The sequence below is a fragment of the Mobula birostris genome, chromosome 2 (genome assembly GCF_030028105.1).
Source record: "Mobula birostris isolate sMobBir1 chromosome 2, sMobBir1.hap1, whole genome shotgun sequence".
In the NCBI taxonomy this organism is placed as follows: Eukaryota; Metazoa; Chordata; class Chondrichthyes; order Myliobatiformes; family Myliobatidae; genus Mobula; species Mobula birostris.
Genome location: NC_092371.1, coordinates 223,769,056 through 223,788,349, shown reverse-complemented (window position 1 = coordinate 223,788,349; position 19,294 = coordinate 223,769,056). Strand labels below are relative to the sequence as shown.

The window sequence follows — 19,294 nt, the reverse complement described above, 5'->3', positions numbered from 1 at the left end:
GTGCAGGCACCAGAGCGAACCGAAGTGTCTGAACTCCACGTTTGGATGGAGACTTAAGCGCAGGGCAAAATCAAAAAGGTTGGTTACAGGCCAAATCAAGGCAATGAGGTCCAGCTACCAGGGCAGATCGGGGTGTTTGGACGGACACAAGCACAGGGCCGAACGGAGGCGGTGTGGTCTTGGCCCCGGAGCGTATTGAGGCAATGGGACCTGATGTTTGGTCACTGATTTAGACGCTGGGCAAAACTGAAAAGGTCAGGGTGTCAGGTCCTGAGGCAAGGAATGGGCTGGTTCAGACTGCAGCTCCACGACTCAGCTTTATGCTGAACTATGGACACACTTTGCAGACTTCAGTTCGGTACGCTATTTGCTTGCAGCTACTGTTTGCATGATGCTTTTTTTTCTCTCTGCACATTGGGTGTTCAACAGTCATTTTTTTAATATATGGGTTTCTTTGTTTCGTGGCTGCCTATTAGGAGACGAAACTCAAGATTGTATAATATATACTACTTTGAAAATAAATGTACTTTGACCTTTGAACTTAAGGGACTATGTAAAGGAGAGAAGATAAACTGGGACAGAGTTTTATGGAGGAAGCTTCACAGTTTAATTTTCTGGTTTGATGTGCTGAAGGCACAGCTATTAAATACGGAGTGAATAAATTCAGAGATGCCCATGAGGCCAGAATTGGAGGACCTCAGAAATTTTGTTATAGGGCTAGAGGAGCTTATGGAGGAGGATGTAGCAGGTTGATAGCGGAACAAATTTCACAACATATGTCCGTGATAATAAACCTAATTCTGATTCGGATATGCAAATAAGTCATGATTGCAAACTCAAGCTATTGCTTAAACAGAAAAAATGGATGATTGAATGAACTTGGGAGCAGTTAAGACAAGAGTACTAAAGTTCTAGTTATCTTAAATTCTGCTGAGGACTGTATTAATGAGGATTTCACTAACACATGATCTGAACCAGACAGACCTTATGATTTTGAATGCATGTGGCCAGAAGATCATCGCAGATTCAGGCAGTCACCTGGAAGCAAGACTTAAGTATACTTATACTGATGAAGCTTTGTGACTATATAGCTAAAGAATTTGTTTTGATAATCCATTGTGCTTTCAGGAAGTCAAGCTGTGCATGTATTTAAGAGGTCTGATGGTTTGCAGTTTTGATTATCAGAGCTGTAGCATTCATAAACTGAAGGGTCTATATCCAAATTTTGATTTAAGAAGCTTTTAGAAAATTCTGACATGCAGGTTCATTTGTTTAACTTTGTTCAACAGCAGAAATCAGGTACGGAGAGATTTTTAGTTTTATTTTCTCATCTAAAATGCATCACGTGTAATTAATGTCAAACCCAAATTATTTGAGTTATAGAACCACACCATAGGCTCTTCGACCTACCATGAACTCAATGCTGCTTCTACTTCTCTACACTAATCCCATTTACCTTCATTAGGTTAATAGCCTTATACACCTTTGTGACTAAGTATTGGTCGAGATCAGGATTCCCAACCTTTTTTATGCCATGGACCAACACTAGAGGTCACAAGAGGGCTGTAGACCCCAGGTTGGGAACCCCTGGTCTAGATGCTTGTTTAAAGTTGTTGGAATATCTGCATCCTCATCAAGTTACCATTCTAGACACCAACCACTCAGTGTGTGGAAAAAAAACTCCCCTATGGTCCCCTCTACTCCACCTATTTCTCATCTTAAACCTCTATCCTCTTGTCTTAGACAGCTCAATCATGGGAAAATGATATTTACTATCTACCCTCGCTACCTGTGTCAAATAAGTCCTTAATTTCCTCTGCTCCGGTGAAATCAAATCAAACTCAGAGTCTGTACAACTGTACAACAGCACCTCTACTTCCTTCAGAGTCTGCGCAGATACAACATGGCCTGGTACGGGAACACCAATGCCTCTTGAACAGAAAACCCTACAAAAAGGCAGTGGATTTGGCCCAGTACATCATGGGTAAAGAACTCCTGATCATTGAGCACATCTACATGAAACGCTGTCGTAGGAAAACAGCATCAAAACACCAACCAGGCCATGCTCTTTTCTTGCTGCTGCAATCCCAATAGGTGAGTGTAATTATCCTCTTTTGCTCGAGCCTGATGGTTGAAGGGTAGTAACTGTTCTTGAGACAGGTGGGGCATATTCTAAGGCTTGTATGCCATCTACTTGATTACATAGAACATAGAATAGTACAGCACAGTACAGGCTTTTCGGCCCACAATGTTGTGCTGACCCTCAAACCCTGCCTCCCATATAACCCAACACCTTAAATTCCTCCATATACCTGTCTAGTAGTCTCTTAAACTTCACTAGTGTATCTGCCTCCACCACTGACTCAGGCAGTGCATTCCACGCACCAACCACTCTCTGAGTAAAAAACCTTCCTCTAATATCCCCCTTGAACTTCCCACCCCTTACCTTAAAGCCATATCCTCTTGTATTGAGCAGTGGTGCCCTGGGGAAGAGGCGCTGGCTATTACACGTGATGCATCTTAGATGAGAAAAACAAAACTAAAATTCTCTCCAAACCTGCTTTCTGCTGTTGAACCAATAACCTGCACATCAGAATTGTGAGATGTTCCCACAACCAATGATCTCACTTTAAGGACTATTTATCTTGTTATTTTATGATCCCGTTATTTATTGCTAATTATTTATATTTACATTTGCACAGTTTGCTGTCTTCTACACTTCACTTGATCTTTCATCTACCCTGTCATAGTTCCTATTCTATAGGTTTGCTGAGTATGCCTTCCGGAAAATGAATCTCTGGGATTTAAGTGGTATGTACTCTGATAATAAAATTTACTTTGAATTATAATGCTCCAATCCAGGATACACCTGTGTGAATCTCCTTCACATCCTCTCCAGCACTTTCACATCCTTCCTATAGTGTGGCAATGAGATCTGCAAACAGTCTGCACTACAGCCTAACTGACGTAGTTCCATTGTACTTCTAAAGATGTACTGTGGAGAGCATCCTGACAGGCTGCATCACTATCTGGTATGGGGGGTGGGGGGAGAGGAGGGGAAGTACTGCACAGGACTGAAAGAAGCTGCAAAGGGTTGTAAATCTAGTCAGCTCCATCTTGGGTACCAGCCTACAAAGTACCCAGGAGATCTTTAAGGTGTCTCAGAAAGGCAGCATCCATTATTAAGGACCTCCAGCACCCAGGGCATGCTCTTTTCTCACTGTTACCATCAGGTAGGAGGTACAGAAGCCTGAAGGCACACACTCAGTAATTCAGAAACCAGCTTCTTCCCCTCTGTCATCCAATTCCTAAATGAACATTAAACCCGTGAACATTACCTCACATTTTTAATGTATATTATTTCTGTTTTTTGCACAATTTTTAATCTAGTCAATATACCCTGTAATTGATATACTTATTATTAATATTATTATTTTCCCCTTCTTCTATATTATGTATTGCATTGAACTGCTGCTGCTAAGTTAACAAATTTCACAACACATGCTAATAAACCTGATTCTGTATCCCGGATAAGGGACTACCTGACTGGCAGACCACAGATTGTGCAGCTTCAGAGCTGTGTGTCAGACATGGTTATAAGCAGCACTGGGGCCCCACAGGGGACTGTATTGACTCCTTTCCTGTTTACCATGTATACCTCGGACTTTAGATAAAACGAGTCATGTCATCTGCAGAAATTCTCTGATGACTCAAGAATACTTGGGTGTGTAGGGGGAGGACAGGAGGATGAATACAGGGTCCTGGTGGAGGACTTTGTCAAATGATGCGAGCTTAATCATCTGCAGCTCAACATCAATAAGACAAAGGAGATGGAGATGGACTTTAGGGAGACTAAGCCTGCACTACTCCCCGTTACTATTGACGTTGAGGATGTAGATGTGGTGAGGACCTACAAGTACTAGGGGGTGCACCTGGATGACAGACTTGAGTGGACCACCAACACAGTGGCTGTGTACAAGAAGGGCCAGAGTCGCTACTCTTCTACTTCCTGAGGAGACTGCGGTCCTTTGGAGTAAGCAGGCCTCTCCTTCATATATGTTCTACCAGTCTGTTGTCAACAGTACAATCTCCTATGGAGTAGTGTGCTGGGGCAATGACATCAACATGGGTGATGCCAACAAACTCCCTAATCAGTTTATTAGGGCTGGCTCTGGCTCTGTTATAGGACTCGAACTGGACACACTGGAGGCTGTGGTAGAACAAAGGACCCTACGGAAAATCCTGGCAATTCTGGACAATGTTTCTCGCCCTCTGCATGCCACCTTGGCTGAACAGAGGAGCATTTTTAATGATAGACCAAGACAACTGTGCTTCTCCAATCAGCGCTATATGAGGTCATTCTTACCCTCGGCCATCAGGCTCTATAATGAGTCGGGAAAGTGATGATTCCCTCCTGTTGGAGACTGTTTGAGGTAACTTACTTTTTTTATTCTTTCTTACATCTCTTCTAATACTTGTATATCTGTGCACTTGTAATGCCACTGTGACACTCTAATTTCCTTTGGGATCGATACAATATCTATCTATCTATTACTCTCTAGGGCCCACCTTTTACCACTCTTATTTCTCTTTCCAAATTGTGTCACTTCATATTATTAAATAGCAACTACTGACATTGAATCTCATCACTTCAAAAGTAAATATATATACTGTATGTAACATTAAAAATTGTCTCAGATAATCTGACAGGTAAAGGGAAATTAACTAAAATACTGTATGCTCAAGCCAGGAGAAGAGGGTTTGGAAGTTGTTGCTTAAGCAGCGCTTGGATACAGCAGATTTTTAACTTAAAAGTAAAACCTCTCAGCCTTTTAAATACTGGAGTTAGGAAGGTTGAACTGAACATACACTGGAAATAGTGTCTCATTTGCAAGGATATCATAGTGTCAGCAGTCACATTAAGATTACTGTCATCTCTGTACCTCATTAAAGTATTTAATCACAGAAGAGGAGATTCCTTTTTATTTCCATCCCTGTACCACTAGTGGTAATTCCATTACTGCCCTCTCGTCAAGACACGGGGGAGTAGGTAGAGTCACTTGTCCTACGTGTCAAAGTGATAGGCAGATTGATTTTTGGATAGTTGCCAGGAGGAGGAATTATTTCAGTGGGGGCAGTATGAACAGTCGTGAACAGTTGGAAGACTATTGCTTAATATTCAGAACAAATAATTTGAGAAAATTTCATTTATATTTAGGTCACGCAACATGGTATTTAGATAATGGAGAAGTCAAGAAGGTTGGTGGTGAGGGACAAGTGTGTGTTCTCAGGTCCTTCAGCCTACTGTTTCTATACCAACCATCTTGCCTATCTATATTAAACACTATTTTCACGCATTAATTCCATTTCCATCTATGCCATCATTCAAATATCTGATAAGATGCCTCCTAAATGCTGTTAATGTAGCTGCCTCCACCACCTCCTCTGGCAGCTCATTTCAGAAATAATTACCCCGTGTCCTGTCAAACCTCCTCCCCCTCATTTCAAGGCTGTGCCCCTGGTTTGAAATATCCATACCACAGGTAAGCAAACTCTGGCTATCTACCCACTTACACTTGCAAGAAAAAAATGTCATCCCTTTGCAACTACCTCCTAACACGTGGACTGATCTCCATCTGAGTCACAATAATAGACGAGCACAATCTGCCTAAACTAATAACACACAAACAATTGTACTACTTCTCATTAATACTGAATAAACAATTTAATCAATCATAGTCTAGGTTCCAAAAGTATGTGAACCTCTGGGGTAATGCCTTCTACAAAAGTGACTTGGAGTCAGGTGTTCCACTCAACAAGATGAGATTGGAGGTGTAGGTTGTAGAGGTTCCCTTCTCTATAAAAAAGACACACAAAGTCAGGTTACCAACAGAGCCTGCTCTTCAAGAAAGATTGTTTATGTGCACCATGACTCAATCAAAAAAACTTTCAGAGGAACCTAGAAGAAGAATTGAAGAGATGCATGAAGTTGGGAAAGACTACAAGAGCATTTCTAAAGACCCGAGTGTCCATCAGTAATAAGAGAAATTGTCTACAAATGGAGAAAATTTCGTACAGATGTTACTCTCCCTAGGAGTGGACATCCTGCAAAGATCACACCAAGGTGCTGAAGAAGATGAAAAAGAACCCAATGGTAACAGCAAAAGACCTGCAGATATCTCTAGAACTTGCTGAAGTCTCTGTTCTTGTGTCTACTAATCGAAAAACACTGAACAAGGATACTATGGAGGTAACCACTGCTCCAAAAAAAAAATTACTGCACGGCTCAAGTTTGCAAAAAGACCACCTGGATGTTCCACAACTCTTCTGGGACAATGTTCTATGGACAGATGAGACAAAAGTTGAACTTTTTGGCAGAAATCCACACCACTATATTTGGAGGAAAAAAGTGCACTGTGCACCAATCCTAAAACCTCGTCCCAAATGTGAGGCACGGTGGAAGGAGCTGCTTCGCTGCCACAGGGCCTGGACAGCTTGCAATCATGGAGGGAACAATGAATTCAAAATTGTATCAAGACATTTTACAGGAGAACGTCGGGATAGCAGTCCGTCATCCGAAACTCAATAGAAGTTGGATGATGCTACAAGACAATGATCCAAAACTTAAGAGGAAACCAACAACATAATTGTTTAAAAAGAAGAAAATTAGTGTTTTGGAATGGCCAAGTCAAAGTGTAGACCTTAACCCAATAGAGATGATGTGGCATGACCTGAAGAGAACTGTTCATGCAAGGTATCCCAGAAACATTGATGAACTGAAACAGTTTTGTATGGAGGAATACTCTAAAGTTCTCCCTCACCTTTGTGCAAGTCTGATTAGCACCTACAGGAAACGTTTGGTGGAGGTGATTGCTACTAAAAGAGGTTCTGCCAGTTATTAAATACAAGGATTCACATACATTTTCCAGCCTGGACTGTGAATGATTAAAGAATGTGTTCAATAAAGACATGAAATGTACAATAGTCTGTGTGTTATTAGTTTAGGCTGATCTTGTTTGTCTCTTATTGTGACTTAGATGAAGATCAGACCACATTTTATGAGTAATTAATGCAGAGATCTACGTAATTGCAAAGGGTTCACATACTTTTTCTTGCAACTGTATGTCTATCATGGTTTTATATACCATTATCATATTACCATTCAGCCTCCTTTCACTGAAGGAAAAAGACCCAGCCTCAAATCTCCATTATGGCTCATGGCATCCAATACAGACAACATTCTTGTAAATGTAGCTTAATCACACCTTTTCTGTGGTGTGGCAACCAGCTTTCCACACAATATTCCAAGTGTGGCCTAATCAACATATTGCACGGCTGCAACATGACTCTTGTGACTCTGTAACAACTCTTAGACTCAGCACCTTGGTCAATGAAGGCTGGTGTATTTTTGTACAATGGTGCTGAGAAATGGCACAGAAAGGGTCAATGGAAATAAATAATGGTGCAGGAGAGGGATTATAAATTATTGATGGCATTCATTAGTTATAACTTGTTAGATAAGAACAGAATTTGGAGAATGTAATTTCCACCTGTAAGGTCCTGATTCGTACTGCAGAATCAGAGTAGATATGTCAACTTTACCAAATACAAAGCTAAACAGAACATTAAAAGAAAACAATATAATATTAGGAATGCGCATTTCAAATTTTCAGCTCGGGGCTGGCCCATTAGGAGAGCTATTTACAGACCAAATGTTGACTCCAATGGAAGTTGATGACATAAATAGGAAAGGATTTGTTTACCTGTTGGGAGAGGTCAAAGACAAGACCAGGCAACAAACACACTGCTCCCACACTTGATGTGTGGGGGAAGCAGGTTAATTCAGCACCTGCATCACCACGTGTGCAGCTGAACCTTTAATTGGGCACATTTTTTGCTAGCAGTCAGTGTTTCCAATTGCCATTGGTCATTTCCAACGGGTATGTGTTTACGGCTAGCCAATTAGACTGGGGCTAAGAATCAAACTGTGAATTCGAGAAATTTCACATTGTGAAGTCTTGTTTCTTATTGGCTAAAGAAAAGTGTCATAGCTACATTAATGTATATTAAAAAATAGAACCTTAACAGGAAGAGATAATAGATGCATTGGTCATGCTCTTTCAAGAATCACTTGATTCTGGCATGGTCCTAGAGGACTGGAAGGTTGCAAATGTCACTCCACTCTTTAAGAAGGGAGGAAGGCAAAAGAAAGGAAATTATTGGCCAGTTCGCCTAATCTCAGTGGTTGGGAAAGTGTTGGAGCCTTTTATTAAGGATGAGGTTTCGGGGCAGTTGGCGACTACTGATAAAATAAGTCAAAATCAGTATGGTTTCTGTAAAGGGAATCTTGCCTGACAAATCTGTTAAGAGTTCTTTGCGAAAGTAACAAGCAGGGTGGACAAAGGAGAGGCAGTGGATGTTATTGACTTGGATTTTCAGGAGACATTTGATAAGGTGCCACACATGAGGCTCCTTAACAAGATAAAATCGTATGGAGTTACAGGAAAGATACTGGCATGGATAGAGTAATGGCTGACAGGCAGGAGGCAGTAGGTGGGAATAAATGGGGCCAGAGACTAGTGGTGTTCCTCAGGGGTCAGTATTGGGACTGCTGCTCTTCACGTTCTATGTCAATGATTTGGATAAGGGAATCGATGGCTTTGTGGCAAAGTTTGCAGATGATATGAAGATAGGTGGAGGGGTAGGTCATGCTGAGGAAGCAATGCAATTTCAACAGGACTTAGACAAATTGGAAGAGTGAGCAATAAAGTGGCAGATGCAATATAGTGTTGGGAAATGTATGACTGGCATTTTGGTAAAAGGAAAATGGTGAAGACTATTATCTAAATGGGAGAAAATCCAAACATCAGAGGTGCAGAGGGACTTAGAAGTCCTTGTGCAAAACTCCCAGAAGGCTAATTTACAGGTTGAGTCTGTGGTAAAGAGGGCAAATGCAATGTTGGCATTTATTTCAAGGGGAATAGAATATAAAAACAAGAAGATAATGCTGAGCCTTTATATGACACTGGTCAGGCCGCACTTGGCGTACTGTCAAGTTGTGGGCCCCATACCTCAGAAAGGATGTGTTGTCATTGGAGAAAGTCCAGAGAAGGTTCATGAGGATGACTCCAGGAATGAAGGGGTTAACATATGAGGAGCATTTGTTTGAAAAAGTAGTTTGGGCCTGTACTCACTGGAATTTAGAAGAATGCGGGGAGGATGTTTCCCATCGTGGGGGTATCCAGAACTAGTGGGCACAGCCTCAAAGTTAAGGGGCAACCTTTTAAAACAGTAAGGAGGGATTTCTTTAGCCAGAGAGAGTAGTGTATCTGTAGATTGCTCTGCCACAGACTGCAGTGGAGGGCATGTCCGTGGGTATATTTGAGGCAGAAGATGTCTGTTTCCTGATCGGTCAGGGCATCAAAGGATATGGTGAGAAAGCAGGTGTGTGTGGTTGAGTGGGATCCAGGACAGCCATGATGGAGTGCTGGAGCAGACTCCATGGGCTGAATGGCTTAATTCTGCTCCCATGTCTTATGTTCCTATAGGAACAACTTACCAGCATTAGTTTACTGTGTAATACTGAAATTAGTACTGAAATTACGCAAGGAAATTGTAGAGCTGTAATTACATGTTCTCCCACAGGACAGTATGACAATTACCCTGAAAAAGCTTCTTTTCCACAAGTCAAGTAATACAAACTGTGATTATTCTTACCGTCCAAAGCAGGTCTTGGTATTTAATCAGGTAACGCATTATGTTGCTTGTCCTAGTTGCCATTTCAAACTGTGTCTTTGCACTTGCCTTTGAGCAACACCCTTTAAACATAAACAGGTTGGGTGCCATGACGACAGAAACATTGTTTAGGGTCATTTTGTTGCTTTCCCTGTTGCCAATTAATCTCTGAAGAAATTCAAGCAACGCCTGTAAAATAATATTAATTATATGATCAAGACCCACAAGGTTTTACTGACCTTAAAGTTATAATTTTATAAATAAATCAAAGCACACTGCAGAGTCTGCACAAATTCTGGATTATTCCTTCCAGTAGATGTAAAGGGAAGTCTGTCTTCTGTATTTATAGCCTGCAATGTAAACAGGCTACTGGTTTCCCTCTGGATAACTAATAATGTAATTCCAGTTTTGTTAACAATAAATATGAGTTAGTCACATTCAAACTCCTTAATGCAAGTACAGTATTGCATTTTTAACAGATGCTGTATTGATAACATTTTTCAGCTTTTAATAGGGGTATTTCAATGACTGGCATTAATCTCACAGTGCAGCAAATGTGTGTTTCTTCTGAAAAGGAATACTGATACTTGTGATATAAAGGTGGTTTTATCTAAAACATAGAAGGTGGAACAGAACACAACACAGTACAGGCCCTTTGGCCCAAAATGTTGTGCTGACCTATATAAACATACTCCATATTCAATCTAACCTTTCCCTCCTACATGGTCCATAATCTTCCGTTTTTCTTACATCCAAGTGCCTACCTATTGTATCAGCTTCTAACACAACCTGCCGGCAGTAATCCCCAGGCACAGACCACTCTGTGTGTGTGTGGGGGGGGGGGCGGGGGGGAACCCTGCCCTTGACATCTTGACATCTCGCCTGAACTTTCCTCCACTCAGATTAATTGGATATCCTCTGATATTGGGCACTGCTGCTTGGAGGAAAAAGTGCTGGCTGTCCACTCCATCTTTGCTTCTTTAACAAGTTAGCTCCACAGAGAAAGGCCCTAGCTTGCTTAATATTTCCTAACAAGACACGTCTTCTAATCTAGGCGGCATCTTGGGGGGTAAATCTCCTCCACACCCACTCTAATAACCAGAACTGAACACAATACCCCAAATGTGTTCAGACTAGATTTTATAGGCTGCAACGTTAGCCTGCAGCTCTTGAACTTAATCCTCTGACTAATGAAGGCTAACATGTGCCTTCTTAACCATCCTGTCAACTTGTGTGGCAACTTTGTACAAAAGTGACAGGCTGCATCTGAACCCGAGGGGGGACAGGCAGGTTTGTTAGAGCTGTTGGGAAGAGTTTAAACTAATTTGGCAGGGGGGTGGGAACCAGGCTGAAAGGATCAGGATAGGACGGATGTTAAAAAAGCAAAGATAGTGTACAGGCAGACTGTCAGAAAGGGCAGGCAGATGATAGGATAAAATTGCAGCTAGCAGGGTGAGTATCACTGCATTAGGTATGCAGAATCAAAAAGGGTAGCAAGTATAGCACTCAAAAGTGTTATATCTCACCACATGGAGCATAAGAAATAAGGTGAATGATCTTGTTGCACTATTACAGGTTGCCAGGAATGATGTTGTGGCCATCAATGAATGTGGCTGAAGGATGGTTGTAGTTGAGAGCTGAATGTCCAAGGTTACATGTTGTATCAGAGGAATAGGAAGGTAGGAAGAAGGGTTAGCATGGCTCTGCTGGTTGAGAAAGGCATCAATCAGTAGGAAGATGAGACATAGGATCGGAAGATGTTGAATCCTTGTGGGTTGAGTAAAGAAACTGCAAGGGTAAAAGGACGCTATATACAGGCTTCCCAACAGTAGTTGGAATGTGGACCACAGATTACAACAGGAAATAGAAAGGCATGTTAAAAAGGGCAATGTTATGACAGTCATGGGGGATTTCAACATGCAGGTCAATTGTGAAAATCAGGTTGGTAATGGATCTCAAGAGAGTGAATTTGTTGAATGGCTAGGAGATAGGTTTTGTCATTGAGCCTACTAGGGGATCAGCTGTACTGGATTGAGTGTTATGTAATAAACCGGAGGCGATCTGGGAGCTTAAGATAAAGAACCTCTTAGGAGGCAGTGATCACAGTATAATTGAGTTCAACTTGAAATTTGATAGGGAGAAAGTAAAGTCTGCCATAGCAGTATTTCAGTGGAGAAAAGGAAATTACAGTGGTATGAGAGAGGAGTTGGCCAAAGTAAATTGAATGGAGATGTAGGCAGGGATGTCAGCAGAGCAGCAATGGCTTGAGTTTCTGGGAAAAATGAGGAAGGTACAGGATAGATGTATTCCAAAAATAAAGAAATACTCAAATGGCAAAATAGTACAACCGTGGCTGACAAGGAAATTCAAAGAAAATGAAAAAAGCAAAAGAGAGAGCATATAACAAAGCAAAAATTAGTGGCAATATAGAGGATTGGGAAGCTTTTAAAAACCAACAGAGAGCAACTGAAAGGATCATTCCGAGGGAAATGATGAAATATGAAAACAAGCTAGCAAACAGTATCATAGTAGATTGCAAAAGCTTTTTTCAGGTATCTAAAAATAAAAGAGATTTAACTGGATATAGGACTGCAAGAAAATGAGGCCGGAGAAACAATAATAGAGGACAAGGAGATGGCAGGTGAACTAAATGAGTATTTTGCAACAGTTTTCATTGTGCAAGACACTAGCTGTGTGTCAGATGTTGAAGGGTGTGAGGAAAGGGAAGTCAGTGCAGTTACTATTACAAGGGAGAAGGTGCTTGAAAAGCTGAAAGACCTAAGGGTACACAAGTCACCTGGACCAGATGAACTTCAAGCAAGGGTTCTGAAAGAGGTAGCGGTAAAGACAATGGAGGCATTAGTAATGATCTTACAAAAATCATTGGACTCTGGCCAGAGGACTGGAAAATTGCAAATGTCACCACTCTTCAAGAAAGGAGGAAAGCAGCAGAAAGGAAATTATAGACCAGTTATAGACCTTAGTGGTTGGGAAGATGTTGGAGTCAATTGTTAAGAATGAGGTTATGGAGTACTTGATGACATAGGGCAAGATAGCAAAGTCAGCATGGTTTCCTTAAAGGAAAGTCTTGCCTGACAAACCTGTAGGAATTCTTTGTGGCGATTACAAATAGGATAGATAAAGGGTGGTGCAGTGAATGTTGTATATTTGGACTTTCAGAATGACAAGGTGCCACACATAAGGAAGGATGTGCTGGCACTGGAGAAGATTAGGAGGAGGTTCACAAGGATGATTCTGGGAATGAAAAAGTGATCATATGAGGAACGTTTGATGGCTTTGGGACTACTCTGGACTTTAGAAGGATGAGGAGGGGGATCTCATTGAAACCTTTCAAATGTTGAAAGGCCTAGCTAGAAGATGTGGAAAGGATGTTTCCCATGATGGGGGAGTCTAGGACAAGAGGGCACAGCCTCAGGATAGAGGGGTGTCTATTTAAAGCAAAGATGCAGAGAAATTTCTTTAGCCAGAGGGTGGTGAATTTGAGGAATTTGTTACCACAGGTAGCTGTGGAGGCCAGATTGCTGGATGTATTTAAGGCAGAGATTGATAGGTTCTTCATTGGACATGGCATCAAAGGTTACAGGGAGAAGGCTGGAGAGTGTGGCTGAGGAGGGCAGAAAAAAGGATCAGCCATAATCGAATGGTGGAGCAGACTCGATGGGCCAAATGGCCTAATTATGCTCCTATGTCTTATAGTCTTATCGTCCTATCATTAAGGATGAGGTCTCAGGCCACTTGCAGGCACATGATAAAATAGGCATTAGCTAGCATGGTTTCCTCAAGGGAAAATCTTGCCTGACGGATCCATGAAAAAACAACAGCAGGACAGACAAAAGAGAATCAGTTGATGCTGTGTACTTGGATTTTTAGAAGACCTTGGACAAGCTGCCACACATGAGGCTGATTAACAAGCTATGGTATTACAGGAAAGATTCCAGCATGGATAAAGCAGTGGCTGATTGGCAGCAGGCGAAGAGTGGGAATAAAGGCAGCCTCTTCTGGCTGCTGCCGGTAACTAGTGGTGTTCCACAGGGGTCTAAGTTGGGACCGATTCTTTTAAAGTTATACGCTAATGATTTGGATGAGGAATTGATGACTTTGTTGCAAAGTTTGCAGACAATATGAAGTTAGGTGGAGGAACAGGTAGTTTTGAGGAAGTAGAGAGGCTGCAGAAGGACTTAGTTTAAGAGAATGGGCAAAGAACTGGCAGATGGAATACAGTGTCAGGAAGTGTATGGTCATGCATTTTGGTAGAAGAAATGAAAGGCTGACCATTTTCTAAATGGAAAGAAAATTCAAAAAACTGAGGTGCAAAGGGAATTTAAAGTCCTTGTTCCTTGTGCAGGATCCCTAAAGGTTAATCTGTGAAATTCTTTGCCACAGGCAGTTGTGGAGGCCAAATCTTTATGTATAGTTAAGACAGAGGTAAATAGATTCTTGATTGATCAGGGCATGAAGGGATATGGGGAGAATGCAGGAGACTAGGGCTGAGAGGAAAACTGTATCAGCCAAGATGAAATGGCGAGCAGACTTGATGGGCCAAAATGGCCTGATTCTGCCCCTATATGTTATGGTCTTTTAGATACAGGAGGTACTCATCATGGTTGGGTTACAGCTGCAGAATATAGATATGCTACTTAGAACTGAACTCAAGAGACATTTCTTCCCCCTTAAGGTGACAAACCTGTAGAAATCTTTACCATGGAAGGCTTTGGAAGTTAACTCATGAAATATTTTCAGAACGTTGTAGAGATAGATACATAAGAACACTGAACAAACTCTTTGATAGGCACATGAATGATGAAAAAAAATTGAGAGCTATGTAGGAGGGAAGGGTTACATTGATCTTGAAGTACGTTAAAATCATCATCATCAGGTGCCATGCCTAGTTTGAGCTTTGACTGCCATGGCCCACATAGTATCAACACAAAAATCAATGGCCAAACATATTCTATGTTCTAAAAGGGTAAACATATCTCTAAATTTGAGGAAGATGAAGATGTATGAAGTTAGGTATTGGATAGTGAAGCAGATGATCAACCAAGATTGTGTTGAATTGTGGAACAGGTCAGAAGGACGTAATGGTCTACTCTCGCCCCTATATCCTATGTTGCTGTTGAACAGAGACACAACAATGACAGATATCAAAAAGATGTTTAAGTACTCTTCTGATAAACCAGCAACTCAGTCCACAATGTATGCCAAATTTCCATTGAGATAAGCATTGCAAATACTAAACAACTCTATTAAAATTATACGTTTGTACTTTACCCTGGAAATCCTGGCTGGGTGAACACATCATCAATTGGGTAGGTGCCAGTCACACTGGGACTACCTAGCACTAGCATAGATAAATGGTGCTAAAAGCTGCATGAAGATTTGCCACGCAGAGCAATGACAAACACAATGGGGTAAGCTTGGCCCTGTGTGACCTGCATAACAGATGTTAGGAAATTGTTTGTCTTATTCAATGGCATAAATAGTAAACAGCTTCAATAGCCCAAGCAAATTTTGGTCATATGATTTCAATTGGACATAATAGCTTATAGATAATGGTGTCATAACTGAATCACAGCCAAATCCACACTACCCTTAAACACAGCAATCCAAACATGAAGCAACACGTCTCTGACTAAAACTAAAATTATTGTTTAGATGAAATCTTACGAGAGGACCCTAATGCAATGAGTTGTTTTCCTTTTAGATACATCTTCTGTAAACCTTGGAGCTGGAATTGGTCTTTGATGGCCATGAAAGGAACTTGCCTAAAACCTGCTCAGGTTTCTCTTCCTTTCAAGCTAGTGGCCTGGATTTTCTGGAAGTCATTGCATCCCGTCTAACATCATAAGGCATGCAAAAAAAATCAGCAAACTAATGAGGACAAGGGCTTAGATTATTACTGGATGCATAAGAAAATGTTCCAAGTGTTTTAAGGTACATTTTTGAGGGAAAAAGTAAGAGTGAAATTAACAAAAGCAAGTGCAATACAATCTGTACCTTCAGGGTGTCCCTATTCTGATCCGGGAGGAGAAGCACCAGCAAGTTGAGAGCCTGTAGCTGAAGTTTTCTACTCGATAAATCTGTCAATTAAATATTCACGTTAGATTATTAAAAGTCATCATACTTAAGAGTTATCAAATCATGTGAATGAAAGGGTAGGAGTTTATCCTCCAATATTAATTCCACCCAAGGTTAATCCACATGCATTAATATTTTACAAGAGAAGCTGGCCTCTAACCTCTGTACAGGCTATTTGACTACAAGGACTGTTAAAAACATCTGACATATAATTTTTCTGCAATCATCCAATGGTTAAGTACTGGGAAAGTAACATTGAAGTAACATTCAAATTTGAAGAAAGAAGTGTCTGTTCCTTTGTTTGTATTTTATTGTAGGGCATCATTTAGTATATTTACATTGGGCAGAGCTCCATGCCAAGAGCACGTGACCAATCTCCCAATTGTCCATGATGTATGAATTCCAATGCTCGGCTTGTTTCGAAAACAATCTGTAGTCCCTCATTTCAAAGTCCAGAGTAAATTTTATTCTAAAAGTACATATATGTCACCATATACAACCCTGAGATTCATTTTCATGTGGGTATACTCACTAAATCTACAGAATAATAACCATATCAGGATCAATGAAAGACAGCCCAACTGTGGGGTACAAACAGAGTGCAGAGGACAACAAACTGTAGAAATAGAAAAAGTAGTAATAATAAACAAACAAACAATAAATAAATAAATATCGAGAACATGAGATGAAGAGTCTTTGAAAATGAGTCATTGGTTGTGGGAACAGTTCAATGATGGGGCAAATGAATTTGAGTGAAGTTTTACCATTTGGTTCAACAATCTGATAGTTGAGGAGAAATAACTATTCCTGAACCTGGTGGTGAGGGTCCTGAGGCTCCTGTACCTTCTTCCTGAGTGAGAGAACAGCATAATCAAGGTGGTTGGGGGGGAGGGGGGTCCCCGATGATGGATGCTCCTTTCCTGCGACAGCATTTCATGTAGACATACTCAATGATGGGGAGGGCTTTACCCGTGATGGACTGCGTTGTATCCACTACTTTCTGTAGGATTTTCCTTTCAAAGGCATTGGTGTTTCCATACAAGCCTGTGATGCAGCCAGTCAATATGCTCCATATCTACAGAAGTCTGTCAGTGTTAGGTATCATGCTGAGTCTCCGCAAACTCCTAAGGAAGTAGAGGTACTGCCATGTTTTTTTTTAAACTCATTAAACCCATTAAAATGAATAGATAGAAGTTCAGATACTTTGAACCTGACATATATTACCTGGTTCCTTAAGATTGTTATAGCCCGGGCTGGTAATGGGGACAAGCTCCCACTACCTATTAAATGCCAATGGCGTGTGCCTCAAATAGCCTCTGAGAACCAAGTCCAGCCCCTGTCCTTCACTTGTGGCTTAGCTACAAAGCCCGATGGAACCATTTCTACTGACAGAAGGGGCAAAGACAGGTTACCGGTGCCTTAAAACCAATCGCTTTGGGCAGATGGGGCTCGTTGGCTGCGGTTGGCAGCTCATCCAGGAGATGGAAAACTCTGATCTCAAACCTCCACTGTCTTCTGGCAACACCCACTCATGGGGAAGGCTTCTGGAGTAAACCCAGAGGGGAAAATCCAGAGCTAAAGTTCCTAAGGCAGTCCTACATCGAGTTCAATGCTGACTGTCAACTCCTGTGATGCAGCTGGTGCCAAACTGTATTGGTCCCTGCTGTTCCTTTGGGTCCATCAGATGCGTGGAGAAGAGAGCTTGCTACATGGACAACAGCTTGCTCTCCCTATCATACTGGTCAGGCTAGCACATCTAGACAGGCAGGACGCAATATCCACGGTCAACTCTGACCAATGGAGACCTCAGGCTCAGATATTACCTGGTGTATCTGCAAGCATAATTCTTTCCACAGGTGTGACAGCAAGAACGTACAGCTATTAAAAATTTGAATCCGAAACGTCACGGGCTTTGTCAGACCATTCACAATTGCAAGAAATTCTGCAGATGCTGGAAATCTTGAGCAAAGCACACAAAATGCTGGAGGAACCCAGCAAAGCAGGCAGCATCCATGGAGAGGAACAGTGGACATTTTGGGCTGAGACCTGCATCAGGACTGCCACTTCTGAAGAAGGCTCTCAGCCTGAATGTTGTCTGTTTATTCCCCTCCATAAATGCTGCCTGACTTGCTGAAAAATAAACAAATTTCATAACATACGTGAGTGATGATAAACCAGATTCTGATGTGTGTCTCTATTGTGGACTGAGAGTGGGAATGGGGCAGGGAGAGGGGAAAGAGCGGGAAGCACCAGAGAGACTTTCTGTAATGATCAATAAACCACTTGTTTCAGAAGCAAAATCAGGTTTAATATCACCAGCATATGTTGTGAAATTTGTTAACCTTGCGGCAGCAATACATAATAATACAGAAAAAGCTGAATAAGTATATTCAAATATATTCTGTGTTATATAAAATGGTTAGATTAAACAAGTAATGCAAAAATAAAAATAAAAAAGTAGTGAAGTAGTGTTCATGGGTTCAATGTCCATTCAGAAATCAGATAGCAGAGGGGAAGAAGCTATTCCTGACACAGTCCTTCGAGACAGTGATACAGGCAGTTAGAATGCTCTCCACAGTACACCTGTAGAAATTTGTGAGTGTTTTTGGTAACAAACCAAATCTCCCCAAACTCTGTTGAAATATAGCTGCTGCTGTCTTGCCTTCTTTATAGTTGCATCGATATGTTGGGTGCAGGTTAGGTCCTCAGATATATTGAAACCCAGGAACTGGACATTGCTCACTCTTTCCACTTCTGATCCCTCTATGAGAGCTGGTGGGTGTTCCCTTGTCTTACCCTTCCTGAAGTCCACAATCAGTTCTTTGGTCTTACTGACATTGAGTGCAAGGTTGTTGCTGTGACACCACTCAACTAGCTGGTATATCTCACTCCTGTCTGCCCCACTCATCACCGTCTGAGATTCTGCCAACGATGGTTGTATCTTCAGCAAACTTACAGATAGCATTTAAGCTGTGCCTAGTCACCCAGTCATGGGTGTAAAGAGAGTAGAGCAGTGGGCTAAGCACACGTCAAATGATCTTGTCTGGTGTCTCAGGGTTGGGTGTATCTGCACCCGCACCACCTCCCAACCCCTGCCATCTGTCCCATACCTTTCCCGCGGCGCTCTCCCCTCATCATTCCCAACATCCTTTGCTCCCACCAAATTTACAAGCTCGTTCCCCACTCCATGCTGACAAATACCGCACTGCGCAAAAGTCTTAGGCACCCTAGCTAGATATGTGCCTAAGACTTTTGCACAGTATTATATAGTATTACATTCCAAAAACACATTTATCAGCTTTCTATATTAAAAATAATTGATCAAAATCCTGTGACAACATATGTATACAGTATGCACAAATATATGCTGTTTCCATTTTTTTAGTATCAACACAATCACACCAGGAGATTAATAACTTTTTACTTTCTAGCTGATGTATACATTTTACATTTCATAAAA

The 19,294-nt window shown here is 41.4% G+C and overlaps 1 protein-coding gene across 3 annotated transcripts in view; it reads right to left on the bottom strand.

Moving 5' to 3' along the window:
• The window catches only part of arhgap18 (Rho GTPase activating protein 18), a 134,120-nt gene that overhangs the window by 5,365 nt on the left and 109,461 nt on the right, over positions 1 to 19,294 (bottom strand). For all 3 annotated transcript variants that reach the window (XR_011885032.1, XM_072251544.1, XM_072251543.1), the window contains exons 10-11: positions 15,754 to 15,836; positions 9,718 to 9,924 (exon numbers count right to left, since the gene is read on the bottom strand). Coding sequence is in view for 2 of the 3 variants with exons in the window: in XM_072251544.1 (XP_072107645.1) it covers positions 9,718 to 9,924; positions 15,754 to 15,836 (290 nt within the window). In the remaining variant the exon portion in view is untranslated. The remainder of the gene's footprint in view (positions 1 to 9,717; positions 9,925 to 15,753; positions 15,837 to 19,294) is intronic.